This window comes from Scomber japonicus, chromosome 5 (genome assembly GCF_027409825.1).
Source record: "Scomber japonicus isolate fScoJap1 chromosome 5, fScoJap1.pri, whole genome shotgun sequence".
NCBI lineage: Eukaryota > Metazoa > Chordata > Actinopteri > Scombriformes > Scombridae > Scomber > Scomber japonicus.
Genome location: NC_070582.1, coordinates 9362557 through 9384020, shown reverse-complemented (window position 1 = coordinate 9384020; position 21464 = coordinate 9362557). Strand labels below are relative to the sequence as shown.

The 21464-nt window shown below is 39.1% G+C and overlaps 1 protein-coding gene across 1 annotated transcript; it reads right to left on the bottom strand.

Moving 5' to 3' along the window:
• Positions 1-1146: 1146 nt before the first annotated feature.
• crabp1a (cellular retinoic acid binding protein 1a) lies at positions 1147-21337 on the bottom strand. The gene is made up of 4 exons (XM_053318833.1): positions 21268-21337; positions 17487-17665; positions 4017-4130; positions 1147-1516 (listed from the first exon to the last, which is right to left on the bottom strand). The coding sequence occupies exons 1-4, from the start codon at positions 21335-21337 to the stop codon at positions 1466-1468; spliced, it is 414 nt and encodes a 137-aa protein (XP_053174808.1). The 3' UTR covers positions 1147-1465.
• Between the last annotated feature and the right edge of the window lie 127 nt (positions 21338-21464).

Below are 21464 nucleotides of genomic sequence, written 5' to 3'. Positions count from 1 at the left end.
GCATGACTATTTTGGGAGTATTAGGAGTTGGTTCACTGAGAAACAGTGAGGAGGTGATCATTTTTCAGTCAGGCTCCATTAAAGCAATGCAGAAGAGGCTGCAACAAGATTAGAAAATGCTAATCAATCTTCAAAGGTGAAAAACAATGTAGGAAAATTGCATTTAGAAGGAAATACAATAAAGGGTCAATGGACTGTACTTATATAGCACTTTTCTTGTCTTTGTGACCACTCGAAGTGCAATACAGGAAATACATGTTTTTTATTGTGTTACTGAAATTACTAATGAAGCTTATTTTAACATCTCACCTTTAGTAACAAATACTGTAAGATGCCACAGTCTGTGTCTGCAGAAGAGAGGAGTCATTCTTTTTTATTATATTGTGTTACATACTTCCCCCCTGCTGGATAGGATTTGTATAGCATGACATTTATATGTTGTGTTTCTTCCCAGGTGGCCGTGATTCCCACTGATTGTGACAGGACATATATAAAGGGAGAGAAACTTGACTCTCTCTCTCCCCAATTCCCAGCGGTAGACTGTGTGTATGTGCTATATGTTACGTCTTTGCCTGTTAGATGGGTCTGATAGTCTTGTTTTTGTTTCTGTTAGGTTTCTTTTTTATGTGATTGTAGGTTAAGTGGGAAGAGCCCGGATCCTATGGCCCTTTGTGGTCTGGTCTGGATGTCTTTCCTTCGTTGTTCAGTGTGGCTGGCCCATCAGTTTTGGTTGGTTTATTTTTTGCAAACCTGACTCGCAGTAGTGCCTTTCAGATGTCGTGCTGAGCTGCATTTTGAAGGTTTTAATCACTAGTGGAGCTGTAGAGCAAAGTTTTGAGTCCCAGTGCTTGTGTGTTTTCCTGACAAGATACTGTACACTATTCCACTGATCTGAGTGCTGGTGGCAGTAAAACTCCAAGAAATACATTAATCCAGCAGCAACGGAGGATTGAGGGAGAAAAAGAGTAATTGCAAATTCAGCACAGGTTTTATAAAAAAGAGAATGTATCCAGTGTGTTTGTTAGACTTTAAAAACTATTGAGAGAATAAACATTAAATGTGCACATAGAAAACTCAACGGGGTACCTTTTTTTTAAAAAATGGAAATATGTTATCAAGAAAGAGGCTCTGACACTGTTTCTCCCATGTTTTATTGTTTCTTGTCATTGAACATCAATACTTACTCGATGAAACTGATGACTAACTCCTACAAAAACAGCTGACACCAGGGTTTGCAGATATGGACACTGACATAACCAGCTACTGTACTGCGGACACAATATTCACTACAAATAACCAGATTACAGAGACATTGCTATTGTATGTTGAGGCTATGCAGACTGATGCTGAGAGATTACACTGAGGATACTTTGCGAATTTATTAGCACGTTAGCATGAGACAGTGTTGTTGGGTTTTAAACGAGCTGTGGTCCACCTGGCTTCGTCCTGGTGAAGGTGCAGAGCTTCATTCCCGGACGTAAATCCGTGTGCACACTACGTCATCTGCCCCAAAAGTCTGGAAAAAAACAAAAAGATATTTCTGCACGTTAGCCATCACGTTGAACATTTGGCTAGTCCACAATAAAGAAAACTAAACCTCAAAATGTCAAAGAACTCTCATGAAGCAATGATGAATGTGTCACAACATCAGAGTCAAAATGATGACCCTGAATCGAGGCCAAACTGCAAACTGTTGACGATGAAACCAAAAGAAACTGCTTGATAACTGTTTTCTGCATCTCAACTTTGAAGTCTCTTGATCTGCCATCATTTTCTGATTTCATTTCTGGCTGATGTGGCTGGAGAAAATCCACACAACTGTTTGCAGACTAAACCAATTAAAGGGATCATGCAAATGGTATGGAAATGTGTCCCACATACAGTGTGAACCGCCACAGACAATTTCTAAAGCTGTAGCTCTGCAATTGTTCGGTCGGCTGTGTGTCTTGGGGCTTTTTTTGAAACTAAATAGATAGTTCAGATTCAGTCAGTGTTTGTTTTTTCCTAGTTGCTCGTTCCTGAAAAGAAAGAGTTGGTCGGGTTTGAAAGATGACTGAGTTTTGTCTTTTTTTCCATTCCAACTGTTGAGATTGGCAGGACAACGTCATTTGGTGTTGGTGCGCTGTCACCAAAACCACCACGTCCTTCATTTATGAGGTATCCTGTTACAACCTCGTTGGGGACGCCTTATTTTTCTTCCCACCTGCATTGCCACTCTGCCTCTGACTGACTGTTACTAATTGACTTTGCATGAGGTTGCATCAGGATTTATTGGTATATGGGTATAAGCAATCCAAAAATATCTTTAAAAATGTGTCTTAAAAGCAGCATCAGGTTTGTTAAAATGTAGATTTTGTATTTTTGTTGGCTTTATGTCATTTGAAATGACATTTGCACCAGAAGAATGGATTCTCGTGAAAATGTCAAATGGTGTAACCACAAAGGAATGATAAATATTAAATATTGTATAGACCTACAGTGTATTTAAGTGTACCTATACAAATAATTACTTCATTTAAAAAATGTTTTAAATGGTTCCTGACTTTAATGACAAAAAAATTATAATGTAAGATCATAAAACTGGTTTTATGGTTACACCACTTTGACATTTTTGTTATAATCCTCATATATATTGTTTTAAAATGGATTAAAAGCAGAAATGTTATGCTGGGTCCACAATTAAAATAATATGCGCAAGTTATTCATACGTTTATTTTCAAATTTGAACCCCTTTAAATTTAACTAAACTACATGGACGCAAAAAAACATAATTGATCCATATACACTCCAAAAGATGTGGTTTGAGTGATCCTGGAGGTCATTTACACTGTATTTAGCGCTGTCTGCTTGTGATCTGATCACCCAAGACGCATGTCGAAACCAAGTCTAAACAGGGCCTCTCAGTTGCGATCCGAACGAGGTCTTCCTGAAGGTTGGATGATGGTGTGACAGCAGGGAGGGCTGAGGTGAGAAGAGCTGTTGTCACGGATCGGCCAACTCAATCTCCATTAGTGCGTGAATGCTTCAGCTCCTCCAGGGCAGACGGGCCAGAGTGTCACCAGAGCGTCAGGCGCTGTATCACATTCTGCTTTTATCACCCCAACATTGGAAAAGATTTCACATGTTTTCTGCCATCTTCTGGGTCAAAACATTGAGGAGCTTCCAGGAGGGTCCTGCAATACTATTCAAGCACTGAAGATGTGATTAGGAAAAGTCTTCTGTGCATCTAGCCTGTAACATAAAGCCTTGCAAACATCCTGTGATTACTTTTTCAGAGTCTATACCTTCTATATTGTTGTTCCAAGCCTTTGCCTTTGCCTTTTGCCTTTTATCTCACAAGCACTCGAGGAACAATAAAGAAGACTATGAGAGCATTGAAAGTTGAGAGAGGAAAGCTGTTGAGTCCCTGAGAACTGTTCATCCAGTCTGTTGGTCTTGGACGGGCTCCCCTGCACATCCTCCGAAGGGCTTTAGACCCATTGACTCCTGCCCATATTAATCTGGCTAAATACTGGGGGTATTACTGCAATGTCAGTGTAGCAGCTCCTCTTGTTCTCTTTTCACATCTCTGCGGGGTGGATGAAAGCTCGGCTGCTTGGGAAACAGCCTCTCTCATTTCCTTTTACGAATGAATCTCCAGGGTGACTTCATACACTCGCTGCCTCATTTCATTAACCATTTCTCAAACTGAGTACACTACCTGCTCGAAAAGCCCATTATAATGCAGCTGATGTCTTCTGAGTCTCCCTGAGAACAAGTCGCCTAACAGGTGAACCATACAGATTAGCTCCTGATCAGATCATACAAGAGCTCTCTATTATCCCTGATAATGATCTTTTCAAATGAGCATTTTAACTTCTTGTTCCTTTTCTCTTTATTGACCCATCCTCAGCCTTAAAATGAAAGTCGTTTAATCTTAAAATCTCCTATAAAAGAACTTGTTCTCCCTCCTTTCTAAGAAGTAATCTATTAAGAGGCTCTCAGTATAAGATGATGAGTCATTGCCCTGCACTCACCAGTATGAGCTCATCGCCGTTCAGCTCTCGGGTCCAGTAGGTTTTGGGTCCATCCCCATCCACCAGAGTCTGCTTACAGTGCATCTTGTTCTCCGTCTCCCAGGTGGCGAGGCTCTGCAGAGGAGAAAGGCGAGAAAGTTTGAAGGTCAGCATGATGATAAACCACATCTATAAGGCATATTGTTTATTTAGCGCATCTCATAGCTCTCACTGGTTGAAAGTTTCAAGGTTGTAGCATCTCTCTTCAGACCCTGAATAAGTCATTAGTGTGTATACGTGGTCAAAAATGTGCTTTATTGTCTATTGCAGGTTTAAGAATGAAGTAAACCTTTCACATTTTGCACTTTATAATTAGCCTTGCCAAATTAAATAATCTATTTTAGCTATCCATTATTATTATTCTGCAGTATTATTAAGATGTGTTGTGGGGGGATTTTTTTGCCTTTAATGGAGAGCTGATAGTGGAAAAGCAGAAAACAAGAGGAGAGAGCGAGAGAGAGAAAAGACATGAAACAAGGTTATGTGGCAGACGCTATGCTACCAGGAAGCTCCATTATGCAGTATTTTTTAAACTGACACAAATTGCATCCATACATCATCACCATCTGTTGGAGTTGACATAAACCTGTTAACAGCTATCATAGAGGTGTTGTAATGGAGACACAGAGTGAGGCAAATGACTGCAATGGGAATGGACCATTTCTAACCTGAAATCCATTCAAGACTTGTTTTCTTGTTTGGTGGGTATTGTTTTTGACACTCTGTAGTCTGAAAATCATGTCATGTATAATGAAGGTCAAGCAGACTGTAAATTAATAAGTATACTAGCAGTACATCTGTCAGTTTTTTTTTTAGACCTGGTCTAGTGTGGTCTGGATGAATCAGTAAAATCGCCCTTTTTTCTGTTTTTATGAGCAAAATAAAGGTTTCACAAATCTAAAAATGTGTTTAAACAGTGTTAAGGCGTTTGCTGTGATGTCTAACACTTTTTTGTGTTAGTGTAAGTGGTGAAAAAAATATCATTATGTTTCCCTTTGTTCTCTCGGATAACTGCCTGTCTCTAACTGTGCCCTACGCTCATTCATCAATGGCCATGCCAGACCTCAGTGACCAAAGCAAAGACTATTAGACTATGAATCAGCAGTTGAAGAAAAAAGAAAAAAGAAATCCTCTTAACACTTTAGTCGCTCAGGGTCTACTAATTCGCTTCAACAATATTTCAAATGACTTCAACGGGATTAGTCAGACTTTGACTTCAGGACCAATTTTTCTTGAAGTCACTGACTCAAATTGCTTATCAAAGCTAAGAATTCATTAATGATCGGGGCCAAGGTGACCCTGTGGCACTAATTTGTGGAGAGGATTTATCATTTTTGGTCAGCTCAGGGTCCATTAACTGCCCTCGTGTTTCATTACCTCAACTGTCTATTGTCAGGAAAGCTGTTTCTTTTAAAGGAGTAGTTCAAGATTTATAGAAACACTTCTTTTCTTTCTTGCTGGAGGGTAACATAAGAAAAGATAGATGCCAGGCCAAGCTACAGCTAGCTCACCTATGTTAGCATAAGGACTTGAAACATATGGGGGAAAAAATGTAACAAGATTAACACGTCATATCTGTGTTGTTTAATTTGTTCAAAACCCAAAGTGTAAAACTAATAAGTGTAAAATTAAAAAGTGATCTTAACATAGTGCTAGCGGCAGATTTGTTTTAGATCTTTGCCGGGATAGCTAGCCAGACTTCTTGTTTCCAGTTTTTATGCTAACCGTAGCCAGCTAGCTGCAGCTTCATATCTAATGGATACATAAGTTATTGGACAAGAAAGTAATTACACATATTTCTCAAAATGTCAAACTATTCCCTTGATGTTATTTTAGAGCTACAGTTTTCCTAATGTCAATCCAAATATTCACCAACTATTCACATTCTCTCTGTTGGCTTGCTGTCTGGCTGATTATATGTTTTCCCACACTGCTGAAATTTTCTCTCATTTAAGCCGGCTGCATTTTCCTTTTCAGCATCTTTCCCAGTTGAAGAGATCCATCACCAAAGCCTGGAGCTGATCAAAGCTGCATTGCCTCATCTTACTCAAGCATAAAATTTACATACATCTAAATCTGGACAGGATTATTGTGAACATCTATATTGTTTTTCCAGCGTAGCCTATTTGTGACGCTGCTCGTTGACAATTTGTTTGATAATTTGAACAAGGAGCACGTACAACTCAGTGTTGGATGGAGCGGCAGCCTCAGTTTCTCAGAGGCAAATGTTAATCACCATATCAAAGGTAAGAAAAGCCATCATGGCTCCCCACGGGCCGCTGTCAGCAGACTTTGCCAAGCTGAACAACAGCAGGGCTTTTCTACGGCTCTCTACAGCTCTCCCTCTGATTTGTTTCTAATAAAGCCAGAATCCAGAGAGTCGATTAGCTACGGCTCCATTTTAGCACTAGCATCAGTCTCAGCCTCTGACTTGGATGGATTTTCTCTCATTCTCTCTGTTGCACATTAAGTCACAGACAAATTCTCACACAGTCTTTCTCCTCTAAATAACACACGAGAGCTTGTGCACACACATCTGAGAAAAAAAATCCTATTCTATCCGAGACAAACTTATCCTACATGTCCGAGGCTTTCGTTTTACCTTTTTTACTTATCTGAACATCTGCTGCTTTGGGCTCTGGCTCAGTCTTTCACAAACTTTCATTGCTTATCAGATGCAAACAGTGTCTCTAAAAGAAGGAGAACATCTCATTTCCTGCTTGGTTTAAAGTTTTTATGTTGGATTTCACAACATTTCTTTCAGAGCCTGAAATAACAAGCTCGATCCCAGTTTGCAGTCATGTCTTCCCGAAGTTTAATCATATGATCTTTCCCACATCAGTTTGCTCATCACTTTTCCCGGTCTCAACAACTTTCCCTTGAAAAATATGAGGCACAGTTGCTCTTTTTCCATAAACCGTATGAAATCAACTAAAAGGGTATTTACTAAGCCAGAAATAGCACAAACAGCACATCTGGGTGGTCACATAGCAACAGCAGAAGTTTCACAGTACAGAACTACATTTAAAAAGTCAGAGCTTTTATCCTAAAAGGTTTTTTACCTAGAAGGGCATCCCGCTGTTAATATGTCTCTACTGCAGGTCATTTTTCATTATTTAATGATAGAGAAACTTTTTTGGGTATGTGTCCTTGACTAATGTTAATCACGGTTGATGGTTGTTGCATGTTTGTTCCATAATGACTTTACCCAATTCAAATTGGAGTCTAATGCACTTAAAATTTTAATGTGATCAAAGCATTCTTTCAAATGATCCTGAAAATTAAGGCGATGCCAGCAGCATTGTGCTCATCTGTTTTAAAGTCAGTGATTAATTTACACCACTAGAAGTCACCAAACTTAGAAATCTTCAACACATGAGATCTAAAATCCTAAAGAGTTTCATGATATCAAACTCAATTTTAATGCAATGTCTGGCTAGCATTCTTTAGGCAATAGCAATTCAATGTGTACTATATTCTTGTATCGTCTCTCTGTGTATTGATACTGGCAGTGTCCGCCTTTCCTGCACAGGATTCAAGTTGAGTATTCCTCCACCCAGAAGTCAATAGTGTGTGCACATAATGAACATCAACTAGTGCATGATCACATCTAACGGCATCTAATAGGAGCTAACCAATCAGAAGTAAGCAGACTCATTGGGGGCCTTAAAGAGACGGGAGCTTAAACGACCTGTTTCAGACAGAGACTGAACTGAGGGAATGCATAAAGAGCCAGTATAAGATAAATAAGAGGATTCTTAAATGTAAATCATGCAGCGATATCCCATGTTAAAGATATCCCTTTAATAGAAAAGTAAATACCTTGCTTTCTTTCCCATCTCCCCAAAACCTGGACAACCACAGCGTGAAGTGGGTGTGAATGTTGAAATGTCGGTTTCAGAAATTTAAAGAAATTGTTGGACGCAGCCCTGCCAATTCCCATGTTTGAAAGATATGAAGAGTTTGAGGCATACTGAAAGCTTAAATCTTGAAAAGTAACTCCTTAAAGAGTAATGTAATATGTGATATACTCCAGCACACCATGACATCACTGTTGGGTATAGTTATAAGTACAAAAGAGTTCATCTCTTACCACACCCACCACTGATTCCTTCAACCAGAGCCTGGTTCAGCTCGGTGTTAAAGTGAGGAGCAGACGGAATAAATTACGAGAAATGAGACACAATTAGATTAAAGTTCTACAAATGAGGCTGCATATCCTGCAAACCATTTTCAGTGTTGTATTAGAATCAGTCTGAACGAATCAATCCTCCCACTCACTCAGATTTTTTGATTTGCTCGTAGTTCGCCGCGGGCCTGTTCCTGCCTCTCCGTGCTAAATGACAGACTGTCAAAAGCAAAGAAATCACACCCAAGTCTCTGTCTCTCATCTGCTCTGGAAATACAGCCCTGCTTTTATCGATTAAGGCTGCTGAAACTCCTTGATACAAATTACTTTCATCAATTCATTACTGGATCACCTGTCAGGGGTTTACAGTCCCACTATCTGAACCAACATCTTGTGCCATGTGTCACACCTTAGTGGATGTTACATGTGTGTTTTATATCACGTTTTGATTATTCTAGGCAATAATGCTCCTGATCCTTATTCACTCAACATATCTGCTCACTGTCCCTCCAACGTAGCCACATGGCAGGTGACTGATACGAAAAGTCTGTCTCTATGGCAACCAGCTGGGTTAAAAGACTCCATTTGTCAAGTCTTTTTTTTTTTTGCCTTAGAAGTGACTTTTTGTGCTTAGGCTGATTTCAACCTCTGCTGAAACTAAACAAATGTTCAGTTTAGATGACAAGAACAATTTTCTGAAATGAATGGTACAAAAGTAGAGAAGGAAATCCATCAGAGCAGGTACATAATCACCTCATTATGACTTCCACTCTGCACTATGAAGTCAATTTGCTGTCTGTTTCTCTGCAGTCTCGGAAACAGACAATAAGCACCTTATAACTTTCTCCTCCTCGGGGTGAGAAGAGGCTGTCTGATCCCGCCGCACTCGCACAGATTAACTGGAGCTTTTTAACCTTGTGGTGGTGTTAATCAGCCCTCTGCTTCTCGCCAGGCACAGATCAGCGTGTAATCCCTTTAACTACGGGGGCAGCTGGCCTCAGCCAAAACTCACTTAGGGCTCTCCTGCCAACTGCTCCACCTTAGAGTCCGCCAAACACCCCACACTGCCCCTGCGGCTCTTGTGCCAGTGTCAGTGGGCACTACGTCCTGCAAGTTTAGCTCCAGTCTTGTGTGATTGCCACACAGCAGCTGACAGCCAACACCTCAAAGACAAAATACAAAATACATTCAAAAACTAATAGGACAGTGATATATAAATATGTTTTATGATCACATCTAGAAGACGTGGAGCAACATTAGGATTTACTTGCAGTTGTGTTTGTGTTCACCTGATGAATGTAACAATATTTACTGTATTTTGACTCTGTTTTTGTTCTCCATCAACTCCTGAGGGAAATATTTGGCTCTTAAGCTTCTAAATGCTCCCCCATATTCTCCAACTAGTCAGTAACTTTGACTGTTTTCACTGAAAACAGCTGCCTGGTAGGTCAGGAAATGATGCAAGAGTTAAAGTTGTGGGATGTAAAATGAAATCAATGAGCTGAACGATGCTAAAATGCTCCGTGGAGCTGAGGGGAAGTGCACAGACTGATAATAAAATGCATTTTCCCCAGAAGATATTTTGATGTGATATTAGGAAAATAAGAGGTGTAAATAACTAAATTAGCTGTTTCAGTTTCAGGGTGCTGTTATTTTATGCATCACTGGCTGCTGGTTACTGGTTACTGTTAAGTTACACCTGTGCTTTTCCCCAAGTCAAAATGCCTGCCATGTAAAAGGCAATGTGGGTTCATCACTATGATCAACACCTTTCACATTCAACCCTTTGTTCATGTTTACTGGTTACTGTTAAGTTACACCTGTGCTTTTCCCCAAGTCAAAATGCCTGCCATGTAAAAGGCAATGTGGGTTCATCACTATGATCAACACCTTTCACATTCAACCCTTTGTTCATGTTAATATTGTTTAATGCAGAAGGATAGTCACAAGATTTTTGCCACTTGTAGAGCAGCCATCTTCACTTTTTCCTTGTTTTGGGAACTTTTTGACCTGTAGCCTGTTCTTAAGCTGTGAAACATATAATCAGTTTGAACCAAAATATACTTTTAATTTATTTCAGCTATTCTGCAATAATTGGAAGGAGGAACAACTTGTTAGTTAAATGTGCTCCATCAGGCTCGTTAATGAATGAGGAGATAGGTTTCAGTTGTGATATGAAGTATATAGATCATATAATCATATAATCAAACCTCAGTCTAATGTAATGTCTTCAAATTTGGTGGTGGTGGGGGGGGGGGGGGGGGGGGGGCAATCATACTCAAAGTGGATGCGAACAAATTGAAATATAAGTTTGGCCAACAGCTGAAAAGTCACTTAAACCTCAAGCTTATTGTTTCTGAAGCCAAAACAATGCCAAACATTTCACTGAGCCTTTAAATGCAAAATCATTGTTTCCAGGTCAAAAGCTGCGATGCTGTTGCTCAAACCCAAACAAACTGATGTGGCGAGCGTGTGATGACAACACGACTTGTCTGCCTCATAGTGGAGAGGCTTCATGTGGTGAAAAGCCACACTGAGAGGCGTCTAGCCCTGCCCAATACCCAGCATGCCTCAGGGCACAGACAGAAGGAGCCACGCTGTCTCCTTGGATCTGAAATAGGTCATGTCTGCCCTCCCTGACTGCAACATGTAGTTCATGCCATAAAACAAAAGGAGATTAAAACATAACTCAGATTTTAGCTGTTGAATGTTTCACTACCAATAAATTAACAAACCTTATCTGATATATATGTCGTTTTTCAAATTAATCTATGTGATGCAGACAGAAATACTCAGACCCTTAATATATTCGGGCGTTGTGGTTTCCACAAAATATATATTTCCCCGGTGTTGGCTGAATTATGTTCACTTAATGCAGTGTGTGCACGCAATTACACGTTTTTCCGTTTCCATGTGCAATATTTCTTCTCCACAGGCATGAATATCACTGCTCGCTGTTGCCCAAGAATCTTTCAGGGTGTTAAATTTCCTGTTTTTGAGAGTAGAAACTGCTCATCTTTTTGGAAGAGAGACCTTGAGCACATAAAGTCTGTTGTTTTGTAATGCCTTGCTCATGGACACTGGCTGTTGAAACCTGCACCGCACAGTTGATGGCTGTCTCTCAACACTATGATGCATGTTGTAATGCAAATTAGATAATGTTCATATAAAGTGCAACAATATGAAAAGTCTGATCCATATTGTGGGTGGTAGAAAAGCTTATGAACAAAGAGTTAAGCAACATAAAAAATACAGGTAACAAAAAAAATACAGGTAATGCAAATTATAATATTATGCTTATTGTACCATACTGGCATTCCTGTAATAGTTTTAAATGTTTGAAATAATTCTACATTGATTTTGCATTGCACTCCTATAACATTGTTAAACTAAAAATGGACAGTTCTTTTAAATGATCAAAGCTGATGCAGCAGAACCGAAATATTCCACATACTTTTTTCTTGTTATAACTGCCTGCTGACAGTTCAGTCAGAGATTTGGGTTTCATGCTAGCAGCGACTAAAGTAGCCTCAAGCCAGCAGCCGCAGAGGGGAGCAGCAGTCTTACAGAAGTCTGATAACTCACTTTTTTCTATCTCCACATCCTGAGATTTTCTTTCTTATTCAAACTTGAAGTTGTTAGTGTAACCAACGCTGATTCAAGTCAGGGGCCCAAGATTCATTTCATAAGTTACTTTTGTGGAGTAACTAAAGCTTGCTTGCAGCCCAGGATGATCGTATCATTTCAAACACAAAGCAGCTTGTGGGATTAGATACAAGCTTTTTTTTTTTTTTAAGTATCTTTTTTGGGGTTTTTTTTGCTTTTAATGTACAGGTTAGTAGAGAGACACAGGAAACTGGAGGCAGACAGGGGGAAATGACATGCAGGATAGGACCCCTCGGCGCGGGATTCGAACCGGGGTCGCCTGCAGTGAGGACTGTAGCCTCAACACATGGGGGATACAAGCTTTTTTGTTCAATTACCCAAAACTACAAGTTCACAGGACAGTAAGACTTCTGCAACTGAGTAACAGCAAGCAGGCCTCAGACATGTTAATGCTGACCTTGCGTTGTAAACAGCCATGCCCCAGTTCCATATTTAACAATAAATCAGCAAAAAACGTTTCTCTCCTGCAATTCAGAAATGATCAACATGCCTACAATAGCTTTTCTCAGTAAACCTTCTGAGTACTTTGATTGCCTCTACTCAAAAAAAAAGAAATGCTTTGGACCTGATATTTTTAATGTGATTTCATGAATGAATCAATTCACTTGAACGTTCAAAACGTGTGTTGACTGGCTGGTTGCCTGCACGTGCCCAGTTGGTTTCACCTACGAGTGTAAGCATCCAATTAAGAACCAATCATTTAACTTATATAATATTCTTCCTGTTTTATGTTTGCTTGTTTTATTTGACCTAACATCTTAGAGTGAACAGGAATGATTTAAACTTCTTTATACTGAAAGTCTTACAGGAGCATTTGTGGAGATATAGTGATACTTTCCCCCGAATTTGGGGGCCAACGGCACATTGGGACCCCTACTTGGAGCACCCTTGACTTAGGGGAGAGCACCTGAAGCAATTTATCATTTCTTTATTCAACTTTTTTCACACATGCAGAATCATTCCCCCAAGACCTGTAAACAGTCTTTGATGGTTACAATCGGTGGATCTCCTTTAAATTCTCAGGTCAAATCTGTGATGTTAATCTAAACACACAGCTGCTAAAACTCAAAACGCAAGACTAGAACCTGCTATCATGAACAAAGAAAATATTTACAATCATGACCAGAGTATGTGAATATGCCTCTAAATTACAGTATATGGTCAACACAAAACTGCTTCAGTCCTCTGATGGAAAAGTTCTTGTTGCTCTGTGAGTGGATATATGTATTGATTCATATGTATCCCATCATGTTTTTATAGTTGAGAGCTTTAAAAACACCATATACACATTTCTTGAAGGCAGACTTTTTTGTTGTATGAGTCTTAGTTCACAACAATGGTAATAAAATGCCTCTATTTTTAAAGTTTTGTATTGTTTTATAAATGTAAATGTGCAAATCTGACCTGTGTCACCATTCAAACATGTTGTTGTATTCATCATATTCTATAAAATGTTCTCCTGGACCATAAAATAGTGATTTTGAATGTAAGATTAACCAAACATTTATTAATGGCTGAATTTATAAATGTGAATTGGTGTAGAGACTAATTATGAGTCAGAATATGAACAGTATGTGAGGGTTAAAGAAAATGTCAATGTAAATGATATCTTTTTAACATCTATATACAGAATGTTTTGATAAAACTCAACATTAATGCTGATCTGAACATTAATGCTTCATGGATACATTTGGCACAGATCCACTTTTTCTTGTGATGTTTTCAAAAACACGACTAATCTCATCCATAAAAATCCCCAAAGTTCATCCAGTGGTTAGAAAAGTTTGACAAGTTATTCTCTATGGTGTCAACAACTCCACATCTTAAATCGGTTACGCAACGCTCCTCTGCTGCACTGCAACAGTGGCCTGTTCTTTATAAAAAAAAAGTTGGACCAAGATGAAAGAGCATATTTTATCACAGCAGACACTTTCACATTTAATTTTTTTCAAGACAGTTATTTGCAAGTATGATGGCATTGTGGCCAGAGCACAAACACAGCACCAGACACCAACCGTATGCTGGTAAAATAAGCAGTTAGCTGGTACATTAGATCACTCACCAGCCAAAAACAATAGTAAAACATTCACTGGCTGGTAGAATTTCAACATTCACTTGTCATTTGAAAGACGGGCCTGGTTCAAAGCTATGAAGTTGAAGACACTAAATCCCTTCCAGCTCCTGTATTTCTGTTTTTGAGCTCTGATCTGTATTTTCTATCAAATTGCGAGACAGCGAGCCGCAATGAGAGTCTAATTTTCCATTTAATGAGCTAGTTACTTGCTTTTTTTGTCCCCTCATGTGTCCATTAGTGTGAGAGGACAAACACTGGATTACATGTTAATGTTGTTTACCCACTGTTGCCTCATTAAATCAAACAGGACTCTTCTTCTCTCCGACCGAGCCGCTGGTTGCTCAGCAGACAGCGATATGTCAGCCGCTCACAGGACCATCAAAACAAGTCTCCTGTTTCCTAAAGTGACTCAGCCGCAGCGTGTTCCTGCCGTGACATCTCAGCGCTGACTCTGTTCATTGTGTAGGTGAAATAAAATTGTGGAGGGTCATTTATCTGATGAAGGAAATCCACAGCATGCAGATCTCATGGAGAAGGATTCAATCTTTAACTAACTTCTCTTTATGGAAGAGAGGGTTGAATGATATTTATACCACGATTATGCATAAAACACCTAAAAACTGATTTAAAAAATGATTATTCCTTCAGATCTTTATTTGCAATATGTTACAGCAATCCTGTCTCTAGAAATTGCATTTATATACAACTAAATTATAACAGCCCTGAATAAAATGTTCTGCCATTATGATGACAAAAACCTATTTGTTACATCACAAACATGTTGGTAACAGTTTATGGTAAAGGTAAATTAATTATAATGACTTTGAATATTAAAAAAAGCACAAATTCAGTCAAGTAAAACCTCATGAACTATCAGGAATGTATAAGAATGAACATCTAATTAACAAATAACATCTCATTTGTGTCTTAATGCAAGATAAATATGTTAATTAATGCAACAACTAAGGTATTTCAATCATCATGATTTCTGACTTCTTCATTCTGCAGATAAATGAGCGAGCTACAAAACTGACCTAGAAATGTTAATATTGAATTTTACTGAAATGTTGAGATATCCTTTGGTAGTAACTGCAGCGTTATTAAACCTTTTTATGGTCACTTTTAGGTCCTGGCAGCACTCAGTTATAGTTAGGGAAAGATTACAGCCTCGGTTTAAGACCAAAAAGAGTCAGCAGTGACTTAAAGCACCACATGCTTATATAACACTTAAATCACAATATGAGGTGGCCAGAATACCAGAAGTCTATTTTATGAGATAATGATGAAAATTACAAGAAATTAAATCAATCAAAGCAGGATGTTTGATGCTTTGACACAAATGAGAAAAACACAGGATCATAATCATAATTTCCACATGGACGTTATCAGGCTGATCGAGACGGCTCCTATTTATCTAATCCTGCAGTCTACATATTTATTACATGGATGATGGAGATAAAAGTCTCAGTGTTGAGATCGTATCAGGACATGTCCTCGAGAAACCAGCTCACTTCTATTACACAAGCCCATCTGTTATTTAATTTTAAAGTCTTTTTTATAATATGTTTTTATGAATAATTACATTACATAAAAAATTGCAGATTTCCTGAGATTTAAGAATTTATAAGCCCTTAATTTACCCTAAAAATACAAAATGAAAGGAATATAATATGTCTTTGCCTGCTTTCTAACCCTGTATATGAGCTCTGACTGTGTGAGAACCCCTCAGGGCCTCAAAGAGGTTCAGAGAGAAACTCTCATCCATCCCAACTCGAGCTGCCCTTAATCCAGCTGCACGGACGTGACGATGATACCAATGCAAGAGACTGCAAGGAGGTATTAATTTTTCACTGAACCCTCAACAAGAGGAGCAACAATAGCCCCCGTTAAAACCTTGAAGGGCTTAAACACTCATGCACATATCAACAAATATACACATAGATACTCACAGAGAGAAAAGCTGAACTTCTTTAAGTGATTAAATGTAGGAGCATCAACCAGAACAAATATATGACCACAGTATCAGTGCTGCAGGGAATATGGAGGATCTTTGTCTCTCTATGTATTTGCCTACAGATTGTATTGACGTACATCAGTTTCCTGGATGCCAACCCTCACTTTACCATCAGAGCTATAGTCCTAACCGTCAGACTCATTCAGACTCAACTAATTTAAGTGAGTCCCCTTAATGCAACCAATACAATAGATTTATATTGCTACAACATGAATAATACAAGTACTTATAACATACTCACACAGCAATATCAGTGACATCAATTATTTAGACAAAAAAGTAATCTACAACTATTTTGATAAGCTAATAATCATTTTAGTCATTTTTCAAAGTAAAATACCCCATAATTTGTTGCTTTTAGTTCTAAAATGTGATGATTTATTGATCTTCTTTATCATAAATGAGAATTAACTGAATATGTTCGGGTCTTTGACTGTTGGTTGAACAAAAGGGAGATATTTGAGTACGTCTCCTTTGAGTGTGGGAAATTATAACAAGCATGTTCACAGCTTTAAAATAATTGCCAGAATAATTGACAATAACAATAATTGTTAGTTGGAACCCTAATACAGTTGATATTTGATATTTGAATAAAAGTATAAGTGAGTGAATTAGACTGGGATGAAATGTTCTGTTAGTTGAAGATTGAAGGTTTTATCCCACAAATCTCAAAGTTTGGATGTATTTTGTTGATCATTCCAGGTAGACATTACACAATATGAACATTAATTAGCAGACTCTTGAAATTCAAAGTTGCAGTATTGTGATGCATCCTCATGTCTCTCTCCACTGGTTTCCTCTCTCTACATCATTCATAACCATCTGCTATGCACACGCACACAGATGTCCCGATGCTTCTATGTGCATACATATACCTTGGTGCAAAATGTGTTTGCTTTCTAAAGAGCTATATAAATAAAATACATTTGAAAGTTGAAACATCTTTACTGGCATTATCAAAGCTTACCTTGCTAAAAAAAAAGGGTGCTCCCAAAAAGTAAATTCATGTAGTACAATTATAACATTTTGACCTTATGTCTTCATCATGTAATCTTCAGCATGTCGGCTGAATTTGGTGAAATTTGCCGTATGGACTTTCTTGGTCACATGCTGAATATTTCGTAATGAAGATGTAAAGTCGAAAAGCTGTATTATATTAAATAAATCATCTTTTTGGCAGCATCTACTCAGTGTCTACAAAACAATATTTTAAAAAGAAGGAAATTGTATCATTGTTGTGTAGTGCAGTGCAAATGAGCTAAAGTGCGTTATGATGCAATAAAAATGAAACACTGACAAAAGTGAAGGCAGACCAGCTTGTGTTCAGTCTGATAGATGAAACAACTCTTGATACTTAATAGATGTTCCTATATAGGAAAAACCAATGGCTACCACAACTGCAGGAAAAACACTTTAAAATATGTGGTCTGTAAAAATGTTAAGTATTTATCAAGTATAGTTAAGGAGCTAAAGACTGATATGTTCCTAACAGGTGTGACTTTGACCTCCGTCATCCACTACAATCACTGAGTATCGATGTGCATCTACCTTGCACTTTCGTCCGTCCACAGTCTCCTCGTCGAACTCTTCACCGACGTGGAAGTTGATCTCCGTGGTGCGCACACTGGTGGACGTTTTGATGTAGAACTTCTCCCCGTCCTGGCGGATCTCCACGTGGGGGTTGGAGGCCGCCGCCACAGCCACCTTCCTCAACATGGCGTTCACTCCTGAAGAGAAGAAACAGTCCCGTTAATGTCATTATGTTATTAAAAGGGAAATTTGTTGGTTTTTTTATTACCTCATAGTACAAAAATGACTGTAAAATATTCTTGGGGGTGTTTTAGGGTTGTGATCATTTCCCATGACTCACTAATTACAACATGCTGAAATGTTTGGCTAGCAAATCGGACAATATCTGCTTTGCTAATTTTTAAAATCTGTTTTATGGTTTGAAATGAGCCAAACAGACATTATTGTGAAGTTAGTCATTACAGCAGTGTGCATTATGATATTTTCACTATCAATTAAAAAAATATGTTTTATTGGGCTTCTTACGTTAGCTAATATGCTATGTATGATTCTTTGTTACAGGCCACCATAATTAAAAGAGCGCCAGAGGTATTATTTGCCTCCTAATGGCCACAGATGGAGGTCAGCAAGAATTATAGATTGCTTAATATTGCTTAATACAAGTCAGTACAGGAAAGAAATAGGTTAAAGGTTGATTTCGTCTTTTAAGTACAAAGCTAAAACTCAAATTCTTAGACATGCAAGAGAAAATGTGCAGATGTGGATGCAACAGAGAATGAAAGTGTGAGGCACAAAATGGAGAAAAAGAGGGATGAAGTTGTTATTTTTTAAAGACAGATACCCCGTTTTTGTTCTGTTGCTGCATCAAAACAGCCTCTAGTATGTTTTGTTGTCTTTCTGTTCTGCCTTGAGCTCGGCCCCACCCAAATTTCAGTCCTCTGCAGGCCCTCATGCCAGCTCCGCACACAAGACCTTAAATTCACCGGCGCACATAGCGGCTGGATGTCTCCTTGTGTTTCTGTTTGTGGTGAACATGATGAACAACCTCGAGCTTCAAAGTTAAAAAACACGATAAATGCTCTGCGGCTCCGACAGAAACGTCAACTATTTCCCCAAACTGGGAGAAATCTGTGGAATTTTTTGGCTCCCAAGTCTTTGTTAGGGATTATTCAGTGATGCCTGAGAGAGAAAGAAAATGAACTTTTGAGGGTGTCAGGGCAGGTTAGCGATGGCCCTCATTTTGTCTGGTCTAAGAGGGGTGGGGGGGGGGGGTGGTGGTGGGGGGATCCTGGGTGTGGCAAAGCTGGGATTTTGGCATGCCCTGTTTGACTCTGCAAGGCCATCTGGCTTAATGTCCTGCCAAAGGTCCTGGCTCTTTTATTTCATTACCCTCTCTCATCACCCGAAATATTCAAATGTATAAAAACTTTGCAGACAAGATCAAGTATTTCATTTTTACAGTATCTTCATGGATTATTATCATTGCTGAGAGATCCTCCAAACCCAAAACTATGACTGTGGCCTTGCTTCGTCACCACCCAGGCATAAAAACATATTAACTTGACAGCTTACACTCGACCCCACCCATGATCTGAGGGATCACGACGTGTGTTTTTATATCATTAAATATGTATTAGCATCACTGAGCCAACAGCCTGTCCTCATTTCTGGAAAAAAAATGCACTTTTTCAAAGTTTCATTCACTTATATTCGAAATATTATGCATTTTTAAGCATCATGTACATCCCAGGTTAAAATAACAACAAGCTTTAGTTTCTAGATTACAAGCAGCCGACAGTCAAGGATACGTGGTCCTAGCATTAATTAGAGCAAAGTTACTCAGTCATGAAAGATGAAAAATGTAAACTATTTCCCTCAATACACTAACACAATGACTACAGTTTCTTTTAATCATGATGCTTGAACACGCATGACCTTTACTAGTCATGCATTTCCTGACCAGAAACCCCATTAAGTCTTACAAAATCAACACTCAGACTCAGTAGTAAAAATGTGAATGTAGTGTACAGTACTTTAACATCCTTTATGCACATGCCTGCTCTCAATTAGCAAACAGTGAGTCTGATCATTTCATACAGCTCTGTTCACTCAGCGTGCACCCTTGTTCCTCTGCTATAACAATCCCCTCCTACTGTAAGGAAACCTCAACAGATAATTATAAAGATGTTGATGGAAAGTGGCGGCCCTGCAGCACTGGAATCCACATTAGTTGCCCATCACGGCTCTCCATTGACTGAGCCCTTATGTAAGAGTGAACGAGTGATCTGCTCCAGCAGATGTGCTTAATGTGTCCATAAACGGATGAAGTGCTAAACTCGGAGGGTGACTAGCTTCTCCTTGGTTGCACTCTGATCAGAGAGGCAGTTGCCTTATGGAGCTTCAATCAAAATCAAACATGGGAAGGGTTGTTGAAGAGGTACTGAATTTGTTTGGTGAGCATTCTCGCTCATAATGAATGAAAATTAAAGTATTTCGGAACTCTCAGTCTAATTTATACTGTATTTCAAAGTAACTGTGTCTTTAAAAGCGCGTTCAAATACAAAAGGATGTTAAAGAGATATTAATCTATGCTTTTCAAATTGCTAACATTACCAACAATGGGGTTTCTGTCTCAGTACTTTCCAATTTTTCCTACTCCAAGCCCAGCGGTTCCTGATGTAAATCTTTTAAAAACTGGTCTCAAAACATATAGTTTCACTTTTTAAAAGGGTTTGTTAATTTTCTAAAACAATTGGGCTCCATAATTTTTTAGCAAATGTTACTCAAACAGGAGTTAATAGCGTATTTGTTGGGGATTATTTCCAGCTGCGGATGAATACACATTTGGGATTGACTTAATGGGATAATACTCGCTGGATAAATTCATGGTTTGGTTTTGGTCTTTTTATGGGATTCGTTAACATTAAGAGAACTGGCTAAGGGAGTTTAGAGTGAAATTGTAACCAAAGAGCTAAATATACACTCAGATACTCAAGAAAGTGCTGCACCATTGCACAAATAACTAAACCGTCAGTTGTTTCAGCTTTGCAAGGTACAAAACTGTTCACCTCCCAATTGAACTTGCCCAATCTATGATAAAAATGGAGTCCATCATCGTCTAAAAAAAGTTATAAATGTAATCTAGTTTGGTGTCAGCTGCTTCTGGGGAGTTCTTGAAGCAGCTCCCTGTTCTCACAGCGGGAACATTTCTACATAATTCTAAAGACCCTCAGCCTTTTTGCTGTGCCCTGTCTGTTTCAGCAGTCCCAGTGTGACGAAACACTGCAACACAATTGGATGACCCAGTTAAACTGGTCCAAATCTAAAACATCACAATCATCAGTTAGGACTAAGACGGGTGAAAAAGAATGAAAAAAGATAGGACACAAGAGAATAGCACTGAGCTCCAGAGACCTCCCCTGGCATGGCTAATGCATGCCCTACTTAAATGCTTAACATGAATAATGTTGTGCCCCCCTCCTCTCTTCATGTTCCTGGTAACAATACCACGTCTGTTTTGGCTGGAATTCAGCATCCAGTGTTTCATATCTCCTGTAAAGCCGAGGGATTTCCCTTCAGCAGCATCTCAATGTAGATCTCTGCCTCCTTTCCCAGGGAGCTTCTCCGAAACAATACAATGTTGTTGGAGGTCAGGCATGCCATTCCCAAGGAAACAAGAAAAGCCTTTTTCTATATGGACATGATGGATAGTCAACCTCATGCAGGGATGTTGCGCTGGCAATGGAGGGGAAAGAGGAGAAGGAGAAAAAGAGAGACAGGCAGGAAGAGAGGGGCTTACCCAAGGCTTTGAGAAGTTCATCAAAATTCTCACTCCTCTTCATCTTCCAGGTGCCGGCAAAGTTAGGCATGTCTGCTGAGGCTGAGTGCGAGGGCTGCAGAAAGAACCTGTTCCACGCTCTGATGTATCTCTCCCTCTTTCCCCTCTTCCCTCTGTCTCTGACTCTTTCTCACCCTCCTCCTCCTTCCCTGTGCTCC